The following is a 26751-nucleotide window of genomic DNA, read 5'->3' as shown; positions in this document are numbered from 1 at the left end:
TTAGACATTCTGTTCCTAGATTAATCTAAGTGGCCAATAAAAGAATAATTCTGTTTATTCTTTGTTTCCTGTATGATCTCATGTGCTGTTTGGTGAAGGCCGAAAAAATATGTATCCCTATATGTGAAATTAGTTAGAAAAGGTAATATATAATGCCAGTTCTTATATTAACTCACCAGCAACTCCAAAATTCCGTAGTGCTTTTATTGTCTGAATTAGGCATGTTGTAATTCATTTTGTATTTTGACCATTGCATTTTGCAGATCTGCAAAGTTCTTAACATTAATGTTGTTTATGCCCTTCATTATTTTTCTGTTTGTTAATTTATTCTTTACAGGTTCAAAAGAAAAATTACAGGGAGGAGAAAAAAAGAGCCACAAAAGAACTACTTAGTACTATCACAGATCCATCTGTCATTGTCATGGCTGACTGGCTAAAGGTCAGACAATATGTTTAATTTAAGAGAAAGTTGTAGTTGCTGCTATTTATCTATAGAAAAGAATTAAAATTGTGGTTAGTTCCTGATGTTTATCAGTAGCTAAGAATCTATTAATCAAATAGATTAATAGATTCTGTGCATCGAATGCAAACCCCCTGGGGGTTTGCATTCGATGCATAGAAAACCAAAGGGAATGCCTAGCTACTACTTTCTCGTAGTTGCCATGGCTACATCAGTGTGCAATGGCTCATTGGGTTGGTGATCCCTTTGTATGAGCAAATGATCTCATAACAAAGAACTGAAAGTTTTTAATATGAATATTAAAAATATTATTTCTTGCACATGCACACAATATACTCATTCACTTTCATTTCTTTTCATATATGATGCCAGAAAGTTCTGGAAACTTCATATATGTGAAATTCAATAGTAATATGAATAGCTCCAGGAAGAAGACACTGTAAAAGTATAATGCGTGTTAGATAATCTGAATGTGCTTAATGCCACAGTTTTTTTGTGGATTGCATGGGAATTAAATGGCTTATATTGACAAATATTAAGCTGCTTCAGCCTTGTTTTCCTCGTTAGGTTAATAGCTAAGGTTGGCTTAAGAAGTAAATACTAATTTTTAAACCAATTAATTATATTTTCATCCTCCAAGGCAGCATTTTGATTCTCAGAACAAACATGAGAATAAATTTAGACTGAGAAATGATTTACCTGAAGCCACCAGTGAGTTTTACTGCTGATTAAGGCTCCTCTGAACATGGGCTTATATTTCAGCCACAAATTCAAATCAATGGATAGTGCCAATGTCAGTTGAGACATCTTCTGCAAACTTATCGTATTTTTCGGTCTATAAGATGCTACTTTTTCCTAAAATCATTACCCTAAAAATTGAGGAACATCTTTTACACAGAAGTAAGGTGAGACAGCTGAAGAGAGAACAAAACAGCATGTACCTTGCCTCTCTAAACAGCCTTGCTTCAGCCAGGAGGCTTAGTTTCCTACAGTCAGAAGACTTAACTACAGTACCTCCAATCACGAGCCTTATGGAACTGTGGAACTGATGTCAGCTGATCTTTAACAAACCAAATGGAATACACCTCCTTGGAGGTGGAGCCTCTAGGCTCAAGATTCAACAGAGACAAAATGTCTGACATTCTGAGCTTGGAGGTGGAATCCTCAAGCTAAGTTTTTTTTTTAATTTGGGGGGTTAGAAAATTTTGTGGGGGTGTTATAAACAGAAAAATATGGTAGTATTTGTGCATATAACAAGACATTGTACAGAGTACAGTTCTTCACTCATTTGGGAGTAAGCCCCTCTGAACTCAGCAAGGCTTACTTTTGGGGAGTTTAGTATGGGATCTACTACATTATTTCATTCCAGAGAAAAAAAACGAGTTGCATATTTGATATATGTTAGCAACTTGACATACTAGACTATCAAGTTTAACTGTGTACAGAAAGTAAGATGCATGCTGACTAGATTATTGCACAAGACTTGGATACAACAGGTACCTAGAAATATCACTTCTTTGTTTTTCACTACTGAATGGGTTATGTGTCTTGTAAGAAGAATGCTGTCTGCCTAGAAAGAAAAGATTAGAATGTGCTTAGTTATACTCAACAGCGTTTCTCCTCTCTTTTTTGCTAAGATTCGTGGTACACTGAAAAGTTGGACCAAACTTTGGTGTGTGTTGAAACCAGGAGTACTGCTTATTTACAAAACTCCTAAAAATGGCCAGTGGGTGGGAACTGTACTTCTGAACGCTTGTGAACTCATTGAGCGGCCTTCAAAAAAGGATGGATTTTGTTTCAAACTTTTCCATCCTTTGGAGCAGTCTATCTGGGCTGTTAAGGTAAGTGAATATGTATTCTTAATGCTGAATGGAACATTACACCAATGACATGCTAAACCTTTCTGCTTGAATTATTAATGATCTTAAAGTGCTTTCAGTTGGCATGGATTGGTCCTACTCCTGCTGAACTCATGTGATTTTCTGACAGGCCTTGGACATTGAACTCAGAGATGCTGAAATGTGAAACCTGACCTTGTGTGGGTTCCTTGTACTGTCCTGTTGTCCATGAGACAACAGGGCCAGTTGCCACAAAGCTTGTAGGAGAATGAAGAGGCCTCTGCTTTTGTCAAGATACAGCTTTGGTCAGCTTAATCTCTCTGTTTACTACAAGTGTAGAAGTATTTCTGTTGTCAACATTTTGGTGTTATCTATTGAAAAATAGATATTTAGAATGCCTAGTTTTGTCCTCTTATGTTTGCAGTACCTGATTTGCCTGGAGCATTGTTAAAATATGTGGAATTATAATGTAAAGACCTTATTGGGATATGAATTCTGCTCACACACTCTCTTTGTAAAATTTAAAGATTTCAGACATCTCTAGAAAAGAGTTCATTAATTTTAAAAGTATTTTCATAAAGGGGAGAAAAGTGGATATAATGCTCTACTCAAAAAAAGGAACCCAGCTCTTTACTGTTTTCTGCTTTTATTTTAGCTTAAAATGGCTTTTTGAATGCAAATTTACTTAATTGTATGAAGACGTTTTCGATCAGAATGTGCTTCCAGACTTCTGTCTCTGTTAATGAGTGATTGCTTTAATTTTCTATTGTATCTTTTGATGTTTAGGGACTGTTTAAGCATCAGAATATCACAGACTATGTGATGCCTAAACATTCTTTAACTATTAGTTAAGGAAATAACAGTAACTAATTCACAATAAGTAGCTTGATTGAAGGTTTTGTCATGCTATTAGCCAAATTAAGGTGTTGTTATGCCATACATAACATGACCCTGTACAGCACTGACTCACTATAATGCTCATGCTTGGATAGCCTTTTTGTGGTGTTCAGCGGTCCTGGTCTACCTAAAGGACATAGACTGGGCATCTGGAAGACCTGGGGTCTGGTCTATCCTTGTTGGGCTGGAGGTAGACCAGGCCTTGGATAAACCTGGCCCATTGCCAGATGTTTTAAGAGATAAGCTGGGTCTTCCTGATCCATACTGGAGATAGGCTAAGACTCCTACTGTACGGCACAATGTTAAACTACCCTGTTTAGTGCTATTTTGTTAGTTAGTGCTTCATTTTATTGGAACATATCCTGTGCTTTAAGCAGCATTTTACTATATACAAAAGCTCTTTAAAATCAAAATATAGGAATAGCTAAGGAAAAAATTACTAAATAAGTTAATGTAGGTTGAAGCAACTGGAAAAGTGGCTGAGAAATTGCATTTTAGCTTTTAAGAAAAAGATTACCACTTATTTTCCAAAGGCTGCACAACGCCCATCTTGCTCTATACCATTCAGTGTAACTTTATCGTTGTATTCTTTATTTTTGAAGTTAAGAACTTTTGGTTTCTACTTATTAAATCAGTTATCATCATGCATGATTACTTCATATCCCTATGTTTCTATGAGAGGCAAACATGCAGGATCAAAAGAAGCAATTTTATAAATATTGATACTGAGAGGATAGATGTTGGCTTCAGTGTTCCTTAAATTTCAATCCTATGAATATGCACTAGAAAATAAATCTATTGAACCCTATCAGTCTGTCTTTAAAATTATCAGCTTCCATCATCAAGGCTAGAGAATTGGCTGTTGCTAGTGGTGGATACAATCCAGCACATATGAAGTTTTTCTCCAAACCAAGGTCATTCCACATTCATTGGCAGAAACCTCTAGCTTAGCATAAGTCACATTAGAGCAGGCCCATTGAATCAATGAGGATTTGGTGAATCCACCCCTCTGTAAGTTCCACTGATTCAAAAGGTCCTACTCTTTAATGTGGCTTACCTGAACGTAGTAAGTTGCTGTGCTAGGTAACAAGAATTTTGAGAAGCTTCGAGCATATTGAAGAAATCAGGTCAGCCACTGAAGTTAAGACTAAGCAGATTCCAGTGAAAGATGAAAATAATTATTTGGCAGTTATCTGCATTTGGTAATTGCTAATTGACAGACAATCTATCTCCTTCTGCCTTCTTAGATGTTTTAAGAAAATGTTGTATTCAAGTTAATCTAGAACTTTATCATCTATTGTTTCTATTCTAAGGGACCTAAAGGGGAAGCTGTTGGCTCTATAACACAGCCTTTACCAAGCAGTTACTTGATCATTCGAGCAGCTTCAGAATCAGATGGTAAGTAGCTTTGACTTTGTCATATGGCTTTACAGTTTCTGAAGCATATGCCACTAAGAAATGAGACACAAGAGCTGAGTAATGTATACATAGCCAAGGCCCTATTGGGATTTTATGCGGGCACAAGCAAATGTTTGTGACTAATTGAAACAAATTAAAAAGGTGTGTGTGTGTGTTTGTTTGTTTGTTTATTTATTGGATTTATACCCTCCACCATCTGGCAACCAGGCCACTCTGGGCGGCTAACAACAAAATGAACAGCACAATATCAAGACAACAATAAAAAATAATATTACATACATTCAAACGAATATAATAACCAGCAAGATAAATTAAAACAGATTGCAGTGAAGGTGGTAAAAAGGTGATGAAAAGGATGGCAAAAACGTTGGTAAAAGGGAGGCCGAGATCTTAGTAACCTAATTATCAGGGAGAGCCTGGCGGAAGAGCCGGAGTCTTCAGTGCTCATTTGAACTCATCCAGTGAGGGTGCCAAACAGATCTCAATAGGCAGGCTGTTCCACAGGTGTGGGGCATGCCTGGTTTCTTGTTCTTTCCCTCTTCTGGGTTAAGGCCCTCAACCGCCCTGCCTGTGAAGAACGTGTATTATGGACAGGTCTGGCTGGGAGCAGGCGTTCTGATAGATACTGAGGTCCTAATCCGTTGCGTGCCTGGTAATCTGCATGTTCTTAGAGTGGTCTCTGTGAATATACACAATTGGGTATTACTGCACCTGCGCAGGACCTTTTGGAAGTTTCTAGAGCTTAAAAACATGATTAGTAGGATGTTCCCCCATGGATCGCATGCTCCACTCATCAGAGATCTCCTCAGTTCCTTTTAGCCGCCACTCAGGACAAGCTAGAGCCACCACTTTCGCTGTTAAAAGCCTTATTCCTTCGTGCCTCATGGCTGTTTTTAATTTATTTGCTATTCTCTCATTAGTTCTTCCTCTTTTTCTTACTTCCCCCATTTTCTCCTTTCCTTCTTGACCTATTTCCCCCTCTCTTCCCTTCCCGCTTCTTTTATGCCCCCCCCCGGCCTTTCAAGCAGTGTGTGCTCTGCACTAACAAAATCCCACTCTCCGACAGGCATGTTCATTGCCTTTTCTGCCTAGCAGAACATCAAACCCATAACTGTGCAGAGTGTAAAAAACTAACTAAACCGGCACTCAAGATTACAGTGTCTCAGATCTCACTTTTGGGAGACATCTCTTCATCTGTCTACTCTACAGATGGAATCGGGCTGTCCACTGGCTTCTTGGCAAGACCCACCTCACTCGATCTTGAGCCCAGCCACATCTTCTCCGAAGTTAAGACTGTTCTAAGTCTTTGAGACCAAAGCATTGAAAATCAAAGGATCCATCTAAATCGAAAAGAAATGAGACTAAGATAAAGAAACCAAGAAAATCTTCACAGCCTACTCACCCATATCCACCTCAGATGGCCATACCATCGCTGATCTTAGAAGAAACTTCATGAGAAGCTCCGGAAACTTTCTCGTATCTAGGTGATGTCTCATCTCCACCTCTAGGCCAGCCCATTGCTTCAGCTGATAGCCTCTCTCTATTGGCTCCTCAATGGTGGATGTCCCATCCAGCCCGGCCTGGACCCTAACCCTAACTCCTCTCTCTCAAAACAGTCTTTTTTGTTGCAATAACATCAACTCAGAGGGCTAGTGAACTTTCAGCCCTCCGATCCGACCCACCCTATATACAATTTCATCCAGACAAGGTCACCCTTTACCCTGATATTTCTTTTTTTTTCAAAGATTGTATCAGACTTTCATTTAAACTAACCATTAATCTTACCTTCACTTTTTTCATCTCCTCAAACTAATGCTGAGCGCATTCTTCATATGCTCGACATCAGACACTCCTTTGCTGTTTACCTTGTCAGGACTCAGTCTCCATGACTTTTCATATGTTTTCATGGCCCTCATAAGGGTTCAGCACCATCCTCACAAACACTATCTAGGTGGATTGTCCAGACACTCTGGCTTATGAGCTGTCAGGCAAATCAGCTCCAGATACTCTTCGCACACACTCTACCAGAGCTCTTTCAATTTCAACTGCCTTTCAACGTGGCATTGACATTGCTCATGTCTGCCATGCTGCCACTTGGTCCACCCCATTGACCTTTGTCTGGCATTACTGGCTAGATGTTCGAACAAAGAGTGATGCAGCCTTCAGCTGAGCTGGCCTAACCTCCTTACTTCAGAGATGTCCCACCAGCCGGTAAGTGAGCTTGCTAGTCACCCAATTGTGTGCATTCACAGAGACCACTGAGAAGAAAAAGAGGTTATCTACCTGTAACCATAGTCCTTCTAGTGGTCCTCTTTGAATCCACACATCCTGCCCATCCTCCCCTGTCCGTCACTTGTCGTCTACACTTACGTCTGACAGCAGCAGACTTTCGGGAATTGAGGAGGTCTCTGGAAGGCAAAGCATGCACTTCACGGGGGAATGTCCCACTAATCACATGTTTTTAAGCTCTAAAAACTTCCAAGAGTTCCTGCACAGGGGCAGTAATACCCAGTTGTGTGCATTCACAGAGGACCACTCAAAGAACTATGGTTACAGGTAGGTCACCTCTTTCTGTCAGGCACATAGTTGGCACCTCATTAATGAGCCTCAGTTAACTGTTGCGATTTATGTAATTATGTGCAGATGCCATATTTTCTGGTTTAAAGTTGAGATATATTTAGTCTTTTAAATTACTGCCATCTAATGCAGTAGTTCTGTCATTTATAGATGTGATAGTAATATGAGGTATGGTACTACTAAAACAATTTCACTTTTCTTTAGGTAGGTGTTGGATGGATGCATTGGAGCTGGCTCTGAAGTGCTCTAGTTTGCTCAAGCGTACAATGATCAGAGAAGGTAAAGAACATGAATTCACAGATGGTGCACATGTGTCTTTCTACGGCCTGCTGCGTGCAAACAACGTGCACAGTAGTGAAAACTTTCCGTAAGTCAGCTAAATAATTAATTTTTGTTTTTTAAAAAGTCAAACAAAAATCTTCACAGATAAAACCTTAGTCCTGCAGTTCAGTTGTTTTCAAGGAAGGAAGCTTGTCTTCAGCTACTTTCCCTCTTTCCTCCGAAAAGGGATTCAGATCCTCATATTCCAGAGAATTGGCAAACAACCCTATTTCTTTTTCTCTTTTGTAAGGGGCAGTGCTCTCATGTGAGCCTATTTTTTGAAGAGGGTCTGGAGTTACAATTCTCTTCTGGATAGGTTGTCTGGAATGGCAACTGGAGGTTGTATACTGCAGAGATTTCTTAACTACTTGATTCAAAAAATTAGTTATGAAGAGATGTTGCTTCACTGTACTTAGCAGTTATGATATGAGATCACATAGGTTTCTAGTTTGTTCCCAATAGTATTTAGTGCCCATGTGTGCAGAGCTGAGATTAAGATGGGACTTTCATTAAAAGTGATGGGGGGAAACCTCACACACATGGCAAAAGGTTCTTACATTGCTTTCAGATTGTGTTGTAGATGCTTGAAAGAGAGCCTTTTAAACTCAAAGGGTTCATTTAAACAAAAGAAGGGTTTCCCCTCCTTCGTCAAACCTCTTTCGCCCAAATCAGCTGGGAAATTTTCTCATCTTAGCTCTATGCGCCTCCTTGTCCTGCTGGCAGCCCTGCTTTTCCCTCTCCCTCCTTTACTTTTTGTGTGCCTTGCCTGCTTCCATCTTTGCAAGTTTTGCTTTCCCTTATCCCTTCCCTCATCACCAAGTTGCTTGCCCTGCTGCCAGCCCTGTGATCATCTTTTTCTCTCCTCCTCTCACTGCCATAAACACTTCTGTGCTTCTTACTTTGCTCCTTACCACTTTCAGCGCTTTTTTCTTCATTGTCACTGCTGCTGAAAACATGAAATGATCCAAAAGAGGTGTTCCCTTTTCATGGTAAATTAAAGGAATGGTACATGAAAAAACTGACAACTAAAGAGGCACCTATCCTCCCAGAAGAAACTGAATTATAATGGAAAAGAATGTTTCTGCCATGCACATCCTTAGTTGAAATTTTCTGAAAGTTGGAATGAGGTGTCATCAATGTGTAGATGTCTCTGTTTCACATTTTATCCAAGTAGTCTTTTCCCATGACAGTGCACAAGATGAGAGCAAAATGAAGCTCTGCCTAACCAAGACAGCAATATTGTGGGTAGATGGTTTTCTGCCCAAAGGAGTGATGTTCCTTTTCTGGGAAATATCTTTACTTAATCAATTAATTTTACTATATTTTGGCTTTCTCTCAATTAAAGGAGCCTAGGCAGCTTGCAAAATATTTGAAAGACAAATACTACTTTTAAAAATACAGTGAATTATACTTCTAAAAAACCAATTGAACTTATTTTCATGGGTTTATACGATACTCTGAAGAAAACTCTGAATAAAGCTTCTAGTTTGGGACATGTAAATTGGTTCTTTCATCAGATTAGGCTGGCATATTGATTGCAACTTTACCTGAATAGAGAGAGCCTAGCCTTAGTTGTCTATGCTACGATAACTCCTAAATAAACTATTATAATTTATAATGTTATCATAATATACTGTACATAAGAAGAGCCATACTGGATCAGACCAAGGGTCCATCTGCTTCAGCATACTACTCTCCAAAGTGGCCAACTAGATCCTGTTAGGGAATTCACATGTAGGACATGAGAGCTGTAAATTTTCCCCAGCAGATACTGTTGTGTTTCAGGCAATAGAACTGTAGTAGCAACAATCCCAGAGCATGTTGATTGGTTGAGTTAACTCTGAGTCACAATGCTGGTACTTACCAATGACTTAGAACTATTAAAAGGGTCATGCTATGATTACAGTACTCAATTCAAAGATAAATTAATAGTAGTGATTTTTTAAAAATGCTCTGTTGTGGCTATGTGAACGCTTCCTTATTAAATTATATTGACGAAGGAATACCAATTTTTGTACTAAAATTATATCTTCAGTTTTAACTGACACATTAATTGCACTCTTAGGTTGCAGTTAAGTTACATTCTGTGTATGTCCAGATACTTGTGATTGTGTATAAAATAAATATACTTTAAACATCTTAAATTGGAAGCATGAACTCTTTCTCTGAGTCCGTAGGAGAAGAGATGCTTGATAAGATATGGTATGCTATATGCAAAATAGATTTCTCAAGTAACAGTGTAGAAAAAAGACTTATAAATATATGGTAAAGCTGAAAAATTAAATACAAGAAATGATCTGTTAAATTTAAGCACTTCTGTAAGCCATGGCATTCAATATGCTTAAATTTTTCCATTTTTAAAAAATGACCAAAATTGTGAAAACATGGCTTCAGTGTATGTGATATCTACTGAATTGATAGCTTTAAAAAGCCATTTCTTGAGCACAATGGTATATATTAAAATTTCATGTTTGGGTAAATTGTATACAGGAAGCAGAGAGTGCTCAACAGCTGAAACAATTCTCCTTTTGTATTTCAGGTTAAATGATAGTGAAATTGAAAGGCATCACTTTAAAGATTCAGATATGTATTCAGATAAATCAGATAGGGAAAATGATCATGATCGTGATGAGTCAGATAATGATGGCTTGGGAGAAAGTGATACTGACACATCAGAGCGACAGGATGACTCGTACATTGACCCTGATCCTGATAATCTCAAAGAAACAACATATATAGAAGAAGCTCATGAAGAACTTGGGGAGGTAAAAAAGTGCTTTTAGCTAATAATAATTATTATTTATATATATATATATATATATATATATATATATATATATATATATATATATATATATATATATATATATATATATATATATATATATATATATATATATATATATATATATATTAATCTTTCAAAACTGAACTTGACCACCAGGATGGATATGATAACTTTATTACGGTCAAGGACCAGCAAGAATTGAACATCAGTGGAAATCAGTCCAGAAAAGGTCAAATGAAAAATGACTTGTTGTAACATGAGTAACTACAGTGGTGCCTTGCACAACGGTCGCTCCGTAGAGCGATGAAATCGCACAATGGTGCCATTTTTGCGATCGCAAATGCGATCGCAAAACGGCACCGGAATAGGGCACAATTCACACAGCGAAGGTCGGTAAGCCGTTCGCTTACCGACCTTCGCTTTGCGACCCGCCGATCACCTGATCGGCGGGTCCAAAATGGCGACCCCAAAATGGCCACGCGCAGCGTTTTCGCGCCCTTGATAAGCGAGGGGAGGGCACGAAAACGCTGCCGGAACAGCCGAAATGGCTGCGCGCAGCATTTTCGCGCGCTCCCCTCGCTTACCAAGGGCGCGAAAACGCTGTGGCCGGCCATTTCGGCTGTTCCGGCGGCCATTTTGGACCCGCCGGACAGCTGATCGCAGCCATTTTCGCGCCCTCGTTCAGCGAGGGGAGGGCGCGAAAATGGCTGCCAGCATTGCACAACGGTGAGTAAATTAATCAATTGGAACGCATTAAACGCTGTTTAATGCGTTCCAATTGGTTTTTACTTCCCGTTGAGCGATGTTTCACACAGCGAGGGTTAATCCAGAACGGATTAACCTCGCTGTGCGAGGCACCACTGTAGTTTATTCTTTCCTGATCCTGTAACTGTAGATGAGTTTTGGAATCATTGGTAAACTAATTTTCAGGCAATTTAAAGAGTAACAAAACTATTAGAGATTTTTTGAAGATCAGCCAGAGGTAGTGGAGTACTAAAAAGGGCTTGACAGATCAAAATGCTGAGTCAGATGTAGTGGGCTGCTGTTTTACATGAGCCAACATAAGAAAGTGGACAGTCTGAACTAGAACACCAGTTCAGATAAGCAACAAGAATATGGCCAAGTAATGTTCCCTTTTAACTTTCTGTCCCACAGCGTGGGAGCCTCGCTCTTTGTGCATGGGAGTGGGTAGGGATTCATTCAAAACAGGAAGTAAACAAACTGGCTGCCTGTGTGCAACCCCGATGGACCTCTGGGCAAGCATGCATACACACATTTAGAGGGAATATTGTGGCCAGAGATGGAGATCAAGAAAATAGAATGTCTGTATCTCATTGTAGCTACTCATTGTCATGTCTGATAATAGCTAGTGTTTATTCAAATGCTTTTCCTACATCTCCACTGTAAGTTAGATGCTCAGTCAGGGTTGCAGGTTCAGATAGTTGTTTTTAAGTAAGTCTAGTTGTAAGAAACATGCACTAACAAACATGGTATCAGAGCCATACAAAATCCATTTAAATTAGCCCTTCATCTGAGAATAGATTGCATAGAGATTTCTGAGCTTCTGTGCCCCAAACCAAGTATCTTCTGCAAACATAACATTGTAATCAGTACCTTGTTTCTCCCTACAATTTATTGTGTATTCACTGAAGGCAGGAGAAGCTTCTCAAACGGAAACTGTATCAGAAGAGAACAAGAGTTTGATCTGGACACTATTGAAACAAGTACGCCCAGGAATGGACCTCTCCAAGGTGGTGCTGCCTACATTTATTTTGGAAACACGTTCTTTCCTGGACAAACTCTCTGATTACTACTATCATGCAGACTTCTTATCTGAGTGAGTTGTCTTAATTATTCTGAAGAAAACAGATTTTTGTGTTATCTCAGTATTTTGTGGTTCAACAGCTTGCAAAAGTATTTTATGGGTTAAATGGAGACAACAAAAATAGAAGTGTTGCATTAAGATCTTTGAGACTAATACATTATTTCACTTTGAGCTTCCAGGGATGCAGTCAACTGATTTTGTTAAAGCACTCCAAAGACAAAAGTAGTAGATCACTAAACTCACACACAGAGGCTAGCTTTCAACTCTGTGCGAGTATGTGAGATTTTACTGGTCTAATGAAGGGGTCTCCCATCCTTGTCTTTGGATGGTATACAAGGACCACATGACTTTTTCTCTCAGTTTATATGACTAAATAGTAAAGATCTTGAAAAGAGAAAGGGTTTCTTTTTCCTATGTTTTGTGTTACGGGGGAAGGTCAAGGCTAATTGGCACAGCGCATATGCTGGAACAGAATTATATTTTATCTGTTATGTCTTCATAATTGCTAAATCTATTTTAAAAACAAAAATATAAAACTGTGTTCCTTACTATTTTATTGAACCCTAAGTTTCTTTTTACTTCTGTGAAGCCACATTGTTTTTTTTAAATTGTAAACAAGTGTAGGCAACAAAGGAATCTTGTTGAAAACAATAGAAGTTGTATAGAAATGTCTAGAAAGGACGAATTAACTCAGTCTAAATTTCATATTTGACAAACCTGATGAATTATTTTCTAGAGCTGCTGTGGAAGAGAATCCTTATAATCGTATGAAACAAGTTGTGAAATGGTATTTGTCAGGATTCTACAAAAAGCCAAAGGTAATAAATACTTAGCACACTTTTTTTGTGGTAGTACTTCATTTAATTCTCATTTAATGGTTTGCGGTCAAATGCATTGAAAAGCCTCATAGAACTCTGTCAATGTTCTAAGACTGTGCTCTATGAGCTCTGTACCACAGAAAAGAAGAAAATTAATTCTTGCCTATAGATTTTAAGAGCACAATAAACTTATTTTATACAGCCAAGATTGTTGGCTAAAACCAGTTGATTGGAATATGTCTAATAAGTATTAATATCACTATTTTCAGGTCTGTTTCTAAATACAATTCAAAGCACTGATGCATACCTTTGTTAAATGCTAAACCTGTTAATGGTTTAGGACCAGCATGTGCACCCAGATAATTTACCTTCAAAGGCTCTCCTCCAGATGCCACTCACCTAATAAGGTGGAGGTGACCAATATTAATGCCCTGCTTGTAGAATTCCTCCCGTAAAGTGCCACTATGATTATCTTTGTGGTACCATGCAAAACAAAGATATATTTACTTTCCTAGGCATATTAATTTTTAAAATATAGTTATTTTGGTTGTACCTGATTCAGTTTTGTAGACTACCTTGGATGCTCAGTTAGACTTAGTTATTGCCTAGGAATATTTTTAAATAAATAGCTGTGGGGTTAACTACAATACTGTTGTTGTAACTGAATTATTTTTGATACAGTTCACCTTTGTACAGCTGTGTTCTACGAAAGCAGGAAGGTTCTCAAATAAAATGTTATTGTCTTACCTGCAAATTACCTAAATACAACTCATATATTTTATTTTTATGGGTCTTGGCTTATATATGACTCCCAACTGCACTAGTGTGTTAAAAATTGCTTTAAGTTTTCCTGCCAACCACGGATTTATGTCCAAGGTATTTCAGATACCATTTTAAAAGACGTTTGCTCACAGTCAGTCATGTTCGCAGTTCAACCTTAATAAATAGGCCCTTCTGTGTTTCTTCCAAAGACGTTTCTTCTGCAAGTAGATCCAAATCTACTGTTGATCTGCTTCTGCTCTGATATCCTGAGATACAGTTTTACTATATCCTTGCATTGTTGAATCTTCTAAAAGTTTTCACATGATAAATTGTTAGGCTATTTTGAAATTGCATTTTCTGTATTTTTAAAATCTTGTATTTCTTTTTAGGGACTTAAAAAACCATATAATCCAATACTTGGTGAGACCTTTCGTTGTATGTGGGTTCATCCAGAGACAAATAGCAAGACATTTTATATCGCTGAACAGGTATTATAAAAAATGTGAGATCAGTCTTGTATTTGAATTATTAGCAGCCTCTTTACATTTCTTTATACAGTGTTTTTAATCAGTGATTATTGGTGGTATCATAATTATTCAGTGGAACAAGGTGTTTTGATTCAAGTTTTTTATTTATAAAAATAAGTTTGGTTATAACAGAATGAGATTGTTTTTTTTGGAACCATTTGGTTGTTCTCAACTTCTTGTAAGGAAGATATTAAAGTCCCCCATTAGCAAGTTTGAGGTGTTTGGGCATTTAAAGACTATGTCTATGTGCATGGCACATTTAGGCAACTTAGTAATATAATAATTTGTTTATATTTCTATCCCAGAGTTGTCCCAGATACTATAATGCAAAATAAGGAGATAATAGGGAAGGATATTGAATTACAAGAACTGTATGAAATCAGGGAAGTGGTATTAAAAATAATCTTTAAAAATAATTAAAAAGATTCAGAATCCTTTTATAAAAAATTTAATAGTGATATGGAATAAATGGAGACAGATATTATCTCCCTTAACCCCAGTAACAGAATTGGAAACATTCCTAAAATATGGATTTAAAGATTTAACAAGTGTCTTAAAAAGAAAACAGATATACAAATGAGAAGAAAATTAAAACTAAAAAATTTGATAACTGCAGCTCGATTGCTTGTAGTGAAGAATTGAGATTTCCAGCTGCAAGAGTGGTACAATGAAATGTGGAATATAGCAGTTAATGATAAACTGAGTTCAGAAATTAAGTTTAAAAACAGAGGTAAAGGTTACTAGATTCAGTGAAATATGGGAAGAATTTATAAACGCTGTATTGTGTAAAGGGAAAGAGAAAAACTGGGCAATGAATATACAGTGGTGCCTCGCACAACGATGTTAATTGGTTCCAAAAAATTAATCGCTGTGTGAAACCGTCGTTCTGCGAAACACCATTTCCCATAGGAATGCATTGAAAACCGGTTAGTCCTTAAGCGAAAATCGCCACAGGAAACATCGTTGAGTGAAACCCGGTTCCCCAATTGAAATGCATTGAAGCCGACTCAATGCATTTTAATGGCTTTGCGAAGTCCTTTTTCGCTCCTGTAAAAGTGTCTTAAACTGTTAGAAACCAGTTTTAAATGCTTGCAATCGTTAGCCCACCTCCTGAACCCTATGCAAACTTAATTTGGTGTTGTTCTGAGTCGTCGTTAATTTTTGGTGATTTTTTTAATACTCCATTGAAAGCCTTTGAACGGATCGTTCAAAGGCTTTCAATGGAGAATAAAAAAATTCATCAAAAATTAACGACGACTCAGAATAACACCAAATTACGTTTGCATAGGGTTCAGGAGGTGGGCTAACGATTGCAAGCATTTAAAACATGTTCCAAACATTGTAAGACACTTAAGAATGAGCGAAAACGGAAGAGCTTCAAAAGCACTGAAGCCGGCTTCAGTGCTTTTGAAGTCCTTTCCGATGTCTGTTTTCACTCATTTTTAAGTGTCTTACAATGTTTGAAACCTGTTTTAAATGCCTGCAATCGTTAGCCCACCTCCTGAACCCTATGCAAACTTAATTTGGTGTTGTTCTGAGTCGTCGTTAAGTTTTGGTGATTTTTTTAATTCTCCATTGAAAGCCTTTGAACGATTGCAAGCATTTAAACAGGTTTCTAACAGTTTAAGACACTTTTACAGGAGCGAAAAAGGGACATCGTTGAGTGAAATTCCCCCATAGAGAACATCGTTAAACGATGGGGGAAATTCCTCAAAAAAACCCATCGCTGTGTGAATTCGTCGTTGTATGAAGCAATCGTTGTGCAAGGCACCACTGTATGTATGTTCAGAAGGACTTTGGAGATGGATAAAGGAGAAAGTAGAGTATGATTAGAAGTCCAAGTATGTGAGATATAATGGTCCCGAGGGGAAGGGGTGCACTTGTATTTTGTCTTTATATATTTAGTAAGTTTCATTTGTTTATAGTATATGTATCTAAAAAAGGAAAAAAGGCTGTGGAACTGAGCATGTCTATGTGCAGGATACATTTAGGCAGCTTAGTAGGAACAGTCTCATTTGGAAATAACTTATTTGCATTTCTCACTTTAAAAATCTTATAACTGTTGTAGGTCATGTATCTTGGAATATTTTAATTTAGATGTCTTTTCTATGACAGATTATCATGTAAACGATTGTCAAGACTAAAATGATAATGGTTTAAAAAGATTCATTGTCCAACTAAGCAATAAAACTGTTTGCTGAAATGCAAAGATGGGGCACTCAAATGAACATGAAGTCTATAAATGGAGATGCCATCCCTGTGAATTACAACATCTCCCCCCTCCCTGGCCCTTCATTCTGTGTCAGTATGACAGTGCCTGCTAGGAAGACCTCCTGCCCCTTCTTCCCTGCTCTTACTATACATGCTGCACCAGTCTCCTCACATGCAGTTAAATCAGAGGTCCTTGCAAAGTGGTTGACCTTTTTTAAAAAGTTTTATGATACTTATGGTCATAAGGAATTGCAGCTGCTTGCACATATAGGATTTAGAATTTCAGATTATAAATCTAGTGAACTTTTCAGTTGCTTCCATGATTTTCACAGATCACCTGCTTTTTAACAGGTATCTCATCATCCTCCAATATCTGCATTCTATGTAAGCAATCGAAAGGATGGATTTTGCCTTAGTGGCAATATTTTGGCCAAATCTAAGTTTTATGGTAAGTCTTTCAAATCCTACAGTGCATTACATATCTACAAAAACAAGCCTATAGTTAAGCATGTTTATGGAATAAATCTTTACAGTATCTAAAGTAAAAATTAATGAAAGCGGTGAAGAAAATTGAAAGTGGTTCAGTCTGGTAAATGTTCTGTTTCCTTTGTGTGACATGCTGCTTTGAATACCCAATTTTTATTGTTTTTCAGGAAATTCATTATCTGCCATTTTGGATGGTGAAGGACGACTGATGTTTCTGAACAGAGGAGAGGAATATGTAATGACCATGCCATATGCACATTGTAAAGGTATTGTCCTCCATCCACCAAGGTTTATAAATACTAACTGGCTTTCTAGTCAGTTCAACTTCACTACCCGTTCCTTTACCTTTACACCTTGGCAAGTACAGAGAACTTGAGAAAGAATTGTAACCAGAGCACAGAGTGCTGTCCTCTGAAGATGCTGGCCACAGAGACTGGCGAAACGTTAGGAAGAACAACCTTCAGAACACAGCCAAAGAGCCCGAAAAACCCACAACAACCATTAGATCCCAGCCGTGAAAGCCTTCACAAATACAGTGGTGCCTCGCATAACGAGTGCACCGTTTAACGACGAATCTGCATAGCGATCTAATTTTTTTAGATCGCTAATGCGATTGCATTGCGATGTTCAGTGCTTTTGCCGGCTTCAGTGCTTTTGAATGGCTTTCCCTTGGGGGAAACATTGTTTCACTTAGCGATGTTTCCTATGGGGATTTTCGCTTAAGGACGGCAATCTGTTCCCATTGGAACGGATTAACCGGTTTTCAATGCATTCCTATGGGAAATGGTGTTTCGCTTAACTATGTTTTCCCATAGCGATGTTTTTTTTGGAACCAATTAACATCGTTAAGCGAGGCACCACTGTACCACTTCATCAAGTCCTCAGTGTTTGCTTAAGTAAGAAGGGGAAACCGAATCTCCTCCTTTTTGTGAGAAGCACAAGTATTGCTTGGTTTTTCCAGAGTTTCCTATAAGGGAAAACAATATACTACATTATACCATCTAGCTCGATGGTTCTTAACCTTTGTTACTCGGATGCTTTTGAACTGCAACTCCCGGAAACCCCAGTCAGGACAGCTGGTGGTGAAGGCTTCTGGGAGTTGCAGTCCAAAACCCCTTAGTAACCCAAGGTTAAGAACCAGTGATCTAGCTAACACTAACGATTAAGGGAGAGGCAGAATCTCAAATCACTGGAATGAATTTTTTGGATAAGGGATGAAACAACAGAAGAAATGGTGTTTCTTACAACAGAGGCAGGATACCAGCTGTAAAGACATATTTTTTCAAGATCCATTTGTGTGCAATCACAGTGTTTATCTCCTAATGACACTAACAAGCTGATCCTTGTGGTAGGAAAAATAAATGCTCTTTAACTCTTCAGGGAGCTCTACTTCTAACTGCAAACTTACATTGTTTATCTTTTTTCTCTTAAATGAAAGTAAATGCTTGTTAGAGTCCTCTATAAAGACTACTTTGTAGGATAATATTATGTAGGGCAGAGATAAGCAACTTGTTAGGGTACAGGGGTTATTTTTACCTCTCCCTTGTCTTGGGAGAACCACATCTACTCATCACCTTGGGAAACATTTTTAGTTACGAGGAAAACCCTTCTCATCCCCCCCCCCCCGCTCCCCCAAAGCCTTTTGCGATGTGGTTTGCCGTTTTAACAGCCTCATTTTTATGACCTTCCCATTTTTAGCCAGAAGAGGCTTCCCCTTCCCCAAGATAGGAATTGATTGTGTTTAAAAAAAAACAGGAAGTGACCATCTATTCCCTTCTGGCCTAAGATAGACCTGGTGGGGGATAATATGTAAATAGTGAATTACTTACCCCAGAGAATTTTTGGGGCATAGTTTTCCAAGCGTGGGAAGCTGGGATATCCTTGAAGGGTTGCCTGTGACTTAAACGCTGCACTTTGCGAACTATGACTTAAAATGTCTGCTCTCTGCAATCAGTGGCAGTTTTATTCATGGTTCTTCTTTGTCATCTCTATGACTCACATTTATGGGTTCTGCACAAGCATTCCACAGATGGAAAGTTCTGAAGCTCCAACCCTTTTCTCCTCCCCATCGCCCTTGAACATGCTCAGACTGTCTCCTATGGCCCTCCCTTTGTTCCCTTTTTTATTCCACAAGAGCGGCAGCTTGGTGTTCAAGTTGACTTCTCATGAATTGCAACAAGAACAATTTAGTTTTGATGTGTAGTCTTCTGCTAGATTTGTAGGAAAGCTAGAAATAAAACAAATTCTTTTTCTTATAGGAATTCTTTATGGTACAATGACTTTAGAGCTTGGAGGAACTGTTAACATCACATGTGAAAAAACAGGATACAGTGCTGCCCTTGAATTCAAACTAAAGGTCAGTTGGACCTGTTCATAGACAGTAGATTTAAATGGAGAAAAATGGTAAATACGTTTTTAAAAGGATGTTAACTCTTTGTATTTCATTCTCATACATGAGAACAATGTTAAAGGTTTGTCTCTGCTGGATAAGACTATGATAGTTCATTCGCATTTTTCATACTTGGGTGTTTTTGGTTTTTGTTTTGCTTTTGTGTTTGGTTTTTTGCAAAAAAAATTTGAAGGGTTTTTTTGTGGGGGGAAAACACTTGTTTTGCACAAAATATATTGATGGTGACATCCCCACCCCACCCCAGGTGCTTATCTCTGACCATCATGCAAGAGTGAAAAATCTCACTGTGGTTGGCAGTTTTATTAGTAGAATACCCCAATGTATTTAGATCTTCTTTTAGCAAGGGTGAAAAGCAATTTTAAATATTTATTACATTCTTAAAACTCCAAACCCTTTTGTCCAAACCCTTTCTTTTGTTTGAAAGAATCACAGGGAAAGTAAATCATATTGACTCTATTCTGTGCACAGAGCCCTCCTCTAACAATGACAGTAGTTTATGCTTGAAGACAGTGCCACAAGACAGTATCTTGCCTTGTCCTTTTTATAATGCCATGCTCTAGACAAAATCTTTTGGTGATATACAGTATGTGTGCATAATTTGAACTGTGTAACTTATTCAGTAAGGAGAATTCAGTGCCTGGTTTGATACCTTGAACTAATTTAGGCTGATATTTTAGAAATCACTTAGCAGTCTTTCCTATTATATAAAATGTTGGAGTGTTTCGCAGTTTTCTCAAACATATATTCCTTCTTGTTTAATAGCCATTTTTAGGCAACAATGAGAATGTAAATCAAATAGTGGGAAAAATTAAACTGGGAAAAGAAGTTCTAGCTACTCTGGAAGGCCACTGGGTAAGTAACATACAGTAGTTCTGTTTCTTTTTTTTTAAAAAACTGTTTTATATTCTTGCAACAGATAAGAATGCATTGTTCCAAGTCTGCCATGAATATACAGTGGTGCCTCGCTTAACGAGCGCACCGTTTAACGAAGAATCCGCATAGCGACCTGTTTTTTGGGGTCGCTAATGCGATCGCATTGCGATGTTTAGATAGGCTAAACATCGCATTGCGATCATTTCTGCACCCGGCGGCCATTTTGGGAACAGCTGATCGGCGGTTCCAAAATGGCCGCCGGGTGCAGAAAATGGCCGCCCACACCATTTTCGCGCCCTGCCCTCGCTTACCGAGGGCACGAAAATGGCAGCGCTATGGAGAAACTTGCAGAACGGTGAGTTTAAGAGCCATAGGAACTCATTAAACTAAGCTTAATGCGTTTCTATGGCGTTTTCCGTTCCATATAGTGATGTTTCCCCATAGCGACGGTTAATTCGGAACGGATTAACCTCGCTATGCGGGGCACCACTGTATTTGCATATTGTAATGCTAGATGAGTACCCATGGTGATTTTGTTAATCTGGAGATGCTTTCAAAGGTAAAGTAATTGTGTCTGAGCACAAAGTCACTGTAGGTAATAGCTAGTTGAGTTTTCATCTTGACTGGTATTTCTAATGATCTGTAGTCCTGTCATAATGTGGGATGTTGGTATAAAAGGCTTCAACATCAAAAGTTGATGTTGTAAGTGGACTGTAGTTTCCTCGGTAGGTCTAGAGTGTCTCTTGTGTAGATAAGGTCATTGGTAGCATATGATTGGAGGATGGAGCCCAGATAGAACTGATGACTCCAAACTGTGGAGGAGCAATTTATATTCCAGTAGATTTATTACCACAGCTGAAAATTATCTTACAGATGTATGCTAGTTAAATGTTTCCATTATAGATATCTTTGAATTTCTGATAGTGAGTTGAGAGTCACAGGTGGGTGGTGAGGTCATCATTGGTAGATTTCACTTTTAGGGGTAGATTAGAAGAACCTTGAAATTTAGTGGACTACATTCCACTAATTGTTCACTTAGTAACAAGATTTAGAGATTACTGTATTTCACCAACAACAGTCCAAAACTCAACTGAAACTGAATTATTCCTTTCCCTTGAATCAGGTTCTTGGTGCTGAAATAAGGAGAACTATTTTCATGTGTAACTTTCAGCTGTTGAAACTGACACAATAAATTTTTGCCTACAAAAAGTGATTTTCTGAAGAAAATTTTTCTTGTTAACTGACTTTGTAGAATTATTTACTCTTTGGCTGTTGAAGTAATCTAACACGTTAACTATTGCAGGATAGTGAAGTTATTATTAGAGACAAAAAGACAGATGCTGTGGAGACATTTTGGAATCCAGTACCTGAAATCAGGCAGCACAGATTGAGAAGATACACAGTGAAGTTTGAAGAGCAAGGTGACTTTGAGTCAGAAAAGTAAGTTTACTGTATATCTACACTTGTTACAGGTTAATACACCAGAACTGTGCAGTTAATGGCTGAAGTACAGACAGTAAATGGAAAACATAATCCAGTGAAAAAATAAATGAATTTGTGCTGTTTCTGAATATTAAAACGTTATTGTTTTGTGTAATAGACTTTGGCAACATGTGACTCGAGCTATAAACAGCAAAGACCAAGCAGAAGCAACTAATGAAAAATGTATTCTGGAGGAAGCTCAGAGAAAAGCTGCCAAAGAAAGAAAAGCCCACGGTGAAGAATGGATGTGCAAACTGTTTGACCCAGATCCTCTCACAGGAGAATGGAATTACAGATATGCAGAGTAGGTCACAATTAGTGGGAGTAGCAAAATCATTTTTCTCCACTCAAGTCACTGGTAAACAAATCTGAAAATCACATTCTATGTAGCAGCCACTATCCAAGACAGATTTGGGGACCGTTAATTCTGCATCTTGTGACACCTTTAAAGATTAATAAGTTTTGTCTGGCATAAATTCCCATAAACTGCAACTTACTTCATCCTGTGCATCATCGACTGCAATTCATAAATTCTGCCAAATAAAACATCTTCGTCTTTAAGGTGCCAGAAGACTTTTTGGGGTTTTTTTTGCTGAAACCGACTTAACCCTATTGCCCCCCAATTCCTAATAAGATGATACAGAGACATTTTTGTATAACTTCACATGTATTTTTTTTTATTGTAATTGATGCCCATTCATTTTCTTCTTCTAACTGGTCATTTTTCTGCCTTGTTTTATCAGCTTGGATTGTCAGTATAATTAGTAATTGACAAAGGATCTAATTCTGGTTTGACAAATTTCATAGAGCAAAATCCTGTAGGTGCAATTCTGCAAGTGTAAACCGGATCACAACACAGGAAATAATCATTTGAAGTCAATTTAAAGCTTCCTATCCTTCATTTCTGCTTCCAAGGCCCAATTCTGGTTTACCTGCATTGGTTACTGTTTCGCTTTTGTGCCAGGTTCAAGGCTTTGAACAGTTTGGGACCTTGTTCCTTGTCTCAATGTCTTCTCCCAAGTTTGACTGCCTGTCTGACCAGGTCCTCACATGTGGATATTGATACATTGAGAGCTCCAGAAAATGGCAAACAGAAGCCAGGCTTTCTTTATTGTGGCACCTCTGTGGAATGCGCTGCCTCAGGAGCTATGCCAGGCACCCTCTCTTCTTTTCTTTAAAAAACAATTAAAAATAGAGTTTTTAAAGTAAGCTTTTGGGGAGGTTCTCATCAAATGGTTGAAGTAAAAGGGGAAGAAGCGACACATGGTATGCTGATGAACAAGTTTTTGCTGCCTGTCTTGTTTATTTCTTAGAAAGTAGGTTTAGCTTGTTATAATTGCCTTATATAAAACTGCTTTTCTTTCTGTTGCACACTGCCCAAAGTAGCTTGATGGGCAGTATAAAAATTAAATAAAATAAATAAATAAATAAATAAATAAATTTGAGTGGAACCCTCAAATGTTACGCAGCATACACAGTTGGTTCATAGTTGTACAGTGGTGCCCGCAAGACGATTGCCTCGCAAGACGAAAAACTCGCTGGACAAATGGGTCCAGCGAGGGTTTTTGTGCTTCACAAGACGATGTTTCCTATGGCCCTGTTTCGCAAGACGAAGTCCCCGGGGAGGCTTCTGAAAGTGGTGCTTTGTGGGGGGGGGGGCAGGGTGTGTGTGCTCTTCTCTGCTTCCGCCCGCCTCACAGCTGATTGGTGCAGGGTGTCAGAGGCTTCTCTGGGCTTTCCCAGCAGGTAAACAGGCAGTGGAAATGCACTGGGGAAGCCTCTGAAGCGGCGCTGTGGGGCTGGGTGGGAAGGGGTGGGTGGCAGACCTGCCCCTGCCACCCCTCCCCACCCCCACCCTGGCAAAGCGCTGCTTTCAAAAGACTCCCGGGGCTTGTTCAGCAGTGGAAAAGCACCCAGGAGGCTTCTGAAAAGCTGCGCTTTGCCTGCGGGGTGGTGGTGGTGGTGGTGGTGGGCCTGCCCCTTTTGAATCTCCATCTTCTCTTTTCCTAAAAAGATAGTTATAAAGGTGTTTTGTTCTTTTATATCCTGAGGTTGTAGCATGTAGCTAAAATTCAAACACAACACATTGGATGCTCCTGCACACACATTCTGGTTATGGTTGGTAAATTGCCTCATCTTTTTCCACCAACCAGAGTGCCTTGAGTGGAACTTAGCCCAGGGAATGTTCTTCCTGATAGGTGGAACCACTGGATCATCAAATACTTGGTACATTTGAAGAACAGATTCTCATAATTAATTTATTTTCATCTCTAGATGAAGAGCCCTTCTAGGTGTTAGCTGAGATGCATAAGGATTGATACATGTCATTAAGAATTATTCCTTTGAACTCCCTTCATTTTCCAAAGAATATTTCCCTAGAGGTAGTAGGGTTGAAATAGTACTTATTGTATATCGGTCTTAGAACATGCTATCTGTTGCCCACAGCACAAGACCATGGGATCCACTGAATGATATGATCCAGTTTGAAAAAGATGGTGCCATTCAAACAAAAGTCAGACATAGGACACCAATGGTATGTTCTTGTAAAGAGATGTTTTTGGTTTTGGTTAGCTACTACATTAACTGAAGTGACTGGAACTGCAGATTTCCTTTAGTATTCCAATGTTAGTACATTTTTGAGGATTTTGTGAGTCAACACCTTGATATATATTCTATTGATTCAAATCAGCCTACTCTAGTTGTACCTTCCTTTAGAGATATAAGTTGCAATTCAAGTAGACCCATGTGAGTCAGTGGAACTTATATAGAAATGGACTTACCAAATCACCACTGATTCGGTAGGCTTACTCTAGTGTGACTTGTTATGCTAAGTAACAGGGTTTTAGCATTGTAATTCTATTCTAAAATATTCATGGCTTTATTAATAAATGTTTTGGAAGTAATCTCTTCATATCCCTGGGTATCTTGCCTGCCATTTTATATTGAAAAGCAGATCTCATACAAGGTGTTCTTATCTAACATGTTTTATCTCTAGTAGAATTGGATTGAGATGTGCCACTCTGTGAACAGAGATACATTTCTGGTTCAAAGAGGGAACTAGGATCCACTAAAGTGGAGTAAGGCTGTAGAGCTGTGATTTTCATTCCCCCACTTCCTCCTTTGTCACCTCCTACACTGTTCCAAAAGGTGGCCCAGTCTTCCAAAACAGAATGGAAGGTGGCTCTGGAAGTTGCAGGAATGGGGGAAATAGTGAAATTGCTACCCTGCTCTGTCTTCAAGTAGTGACAAAACTACATGGAATATATCTGGATCCAACTCCTTGTTTCTGAGCAGAAGTATTTTGGATTTATGAATTACAGGTCAGTGTTCCCAAAATAAAAAGATCTGCTAAGTCAAAGAAAGGGGAGTGTGGCTTCTCCTCACCAGAACCTGATAACCAGGACTCCTCAGGAAGTGAAGGTAAGTGCAATATCTCTTTATCATCCCCCTTTTATTCAGTTACATTTATCATTAATATAATAAATTTGTGTCATAACTTTGAGGGTGACTATGTGGGCATTTAGCCCATGAACAAAAGCAAACTTGTCACTGTCAGTCTGCCTTTCTCTTTCACTTTCCCATAGCATGAAGTGGCTTAAGAAGACAATTAAACACATCCTCTGCTTCTGTGTGGAGGGGCAGGTGAAGTAATTTGTTTTTACACAATAATAGGGCACTGCATCACTTACAAAAAAATAAAAATTGAAATCTTACTGGAATGTGCCTGCAGATAAATTCACCCCTGACTACCAGCTGGGAGTGGATTCAGCTTTGGGCAGATTCTGAGAAGAAGTTTGCAATTTTCCTTTTTTTATATAAGGGATGCAGCACATCAGCGCTGCCCTAATACAGTGTAAGTTGTTTCTTTTACTTCTGATCCTCCATGATCCATGGAAGAGCAGATGAAGAGTTTAACTTCCCAATATCATGAAAATCAAAGAGGAAAGTGCTGAACCAAATAGGATCACTTGAGGTACATAAGCCATTTCCATACGAGGTTCACACTAAATGGTATACCAGATCTTGACTGAACCTCACCTGACCCTATTTAGCCCACTTCACTCGGATGGGCGTGTGTATACAAGCTAAATCTTTACTCCCCTCTAGACTAAAGGGATTCTGTTCTAAAAGACACATAATTTTAGGATTGGCTGCATATTTCTGTCACAATTAACAGAATTTAAACATGAAAAAGGTGTCTAGTCTCTTGTGATGAATTAAATTTTTTTGATGTGATTTACATGATTTATACATTTAATCTATTTACATTCTTTGAATTGATTTTGAAGCACAACTCAAACACAATACAAGAATTCGAAAGAAGACATTAGACCTTGGTGAACTGCAGAGTGCCATTGAATCTATAAGGGCGACACAGGAAGACATTAGGAGGTAGGAATGTTACTGTATTTTATTTTATTTTTTGCAATATCATATTCTGTTTTTACTATGAGTTCTTCATTTCAAAAAAGGCACCACTTATGTGTAATAAAATAACATACTATTAAACTTTTATATTATCTACATTTTAGATAAGAGTCACTCTTTTGGGACATAGGAGTATCTTAAATTTTCTCTTACCAATTTCCTTGTATCTGTTGCCTTTTTGTGTCTTCACATTTTTTTTCACCTCAGTAAGAGAAAGCTGTGTTTTTCTTATTGTACCACTTTGATAACCTGCAGAGCACTGTGTAAACTAATTTATTCTACATGACAGATACAAAATGCAGTTCTGCAGTGCATATTGATATGGCAATGCTTTTTAAAATCTTGGAGTGTAATTGTGCTTTTTCATAAATGAATTGATTTATATTAAATGAAACAAATGTAAATAAAGTATTTCTTTTGTAGATTAATATTTAATATGCTATATTTTTCTCAGAAATACTCAGAATGATGCATCATTCTAAAGGTCTGCTGCCAGAATGCCTCATAATTTCTTGGGAATCACAAATACCAAGTGAAAGTATTTTATTGCTAAAGTTTCCAGGACTACTGCAGCAGATTAATGAAATATATATTATCCATATGCTTCCCTAGAAAGTTAGCTGTGTCCA

At 38.3% G+C, this 26751-nt stretch overlaps 1 protein-coding gene across 4 annotated transcripts in view; it reads left to right on the top strand.

The window, feature by feature from the left end:
* Window positions 1–26751, top strand: part of OSBPL8 (oxysterol binding protein like 8) — a 102382-nt gene that overhangs the window by 69732 nt on the left and 5899 nt on the right. For all 4 annotated transcript variants that reach the window (XM_020804278.3, XM_073000353.2, XM_078376931.1 and 1 more), the window contains 17 exons: window positions 338–439; window positions 2098–2301; window positions 4509–4593; window positions 7396–7558; window positions 10052–10277; window positions 11953–12137; window positions 12862–12943; window positions 14095–14193; window positions 16795–16891; window positions 17097–17195; window positions 19188–19285; window positions 20102–20191; window positions 21516–21652; window positions 21813–21998; window positions 24140–24227; window positions 25015–25114; window positions 25984–26086. In XM_020804278.3, the coding sequence (XP_020659937.2) occupies window positions 338–439; window positions 2098–2301; window positions 4509–4593; window positions 7396–7558; window positions 10052–10277; window positions 11953–12137; window positions 12862–12943; window positions 14095–14193; window positions 16795–16891; window positions 17097–17195; window positions 19188–19285; window positions 20102–20191; window positions 21516–21652; window positions 21813–21998; window positions 24140–24227; window positions 25015–25114; window positions 25984–26086 (2144 nt within the window). The remainder of the gene's footprint in view (window positions 1–337; window positions 440–2097; window positions 2302–4508; window positions 4594–7395; window positions 7559–10051; window positions 10278–11952; window positions 12138–12861; window positions 12944–14094; window positions 14194–16794; window positions 16892–17096; window positions 17196–19187; window positions 19286–20101; window positions 20192–21515; window positions 21653–21812; window positions 21999–24139; window positions 24228–25014; window positions 25115–25983; window positions 26087–26751) is intronic.

Source organism: Pogona vitticeps, chromosome 5 (assembly GCF_051106095.1).
Source record: "Pogona vitticeps strain Pit_001003342236 chromosome 5, PviZW2.1, whole genome shotgun sequence".
NCBI classification, from domain to species: domain Eukaryota; kingdom Metazoa; phylum Chordata; class Lepidosauria; order Squamata; family Agamidae; genus Pogona; species Pogona vitticeps.
This window is presented reverse-complemented; position numbering and strand designations above follow the sequence as displayed.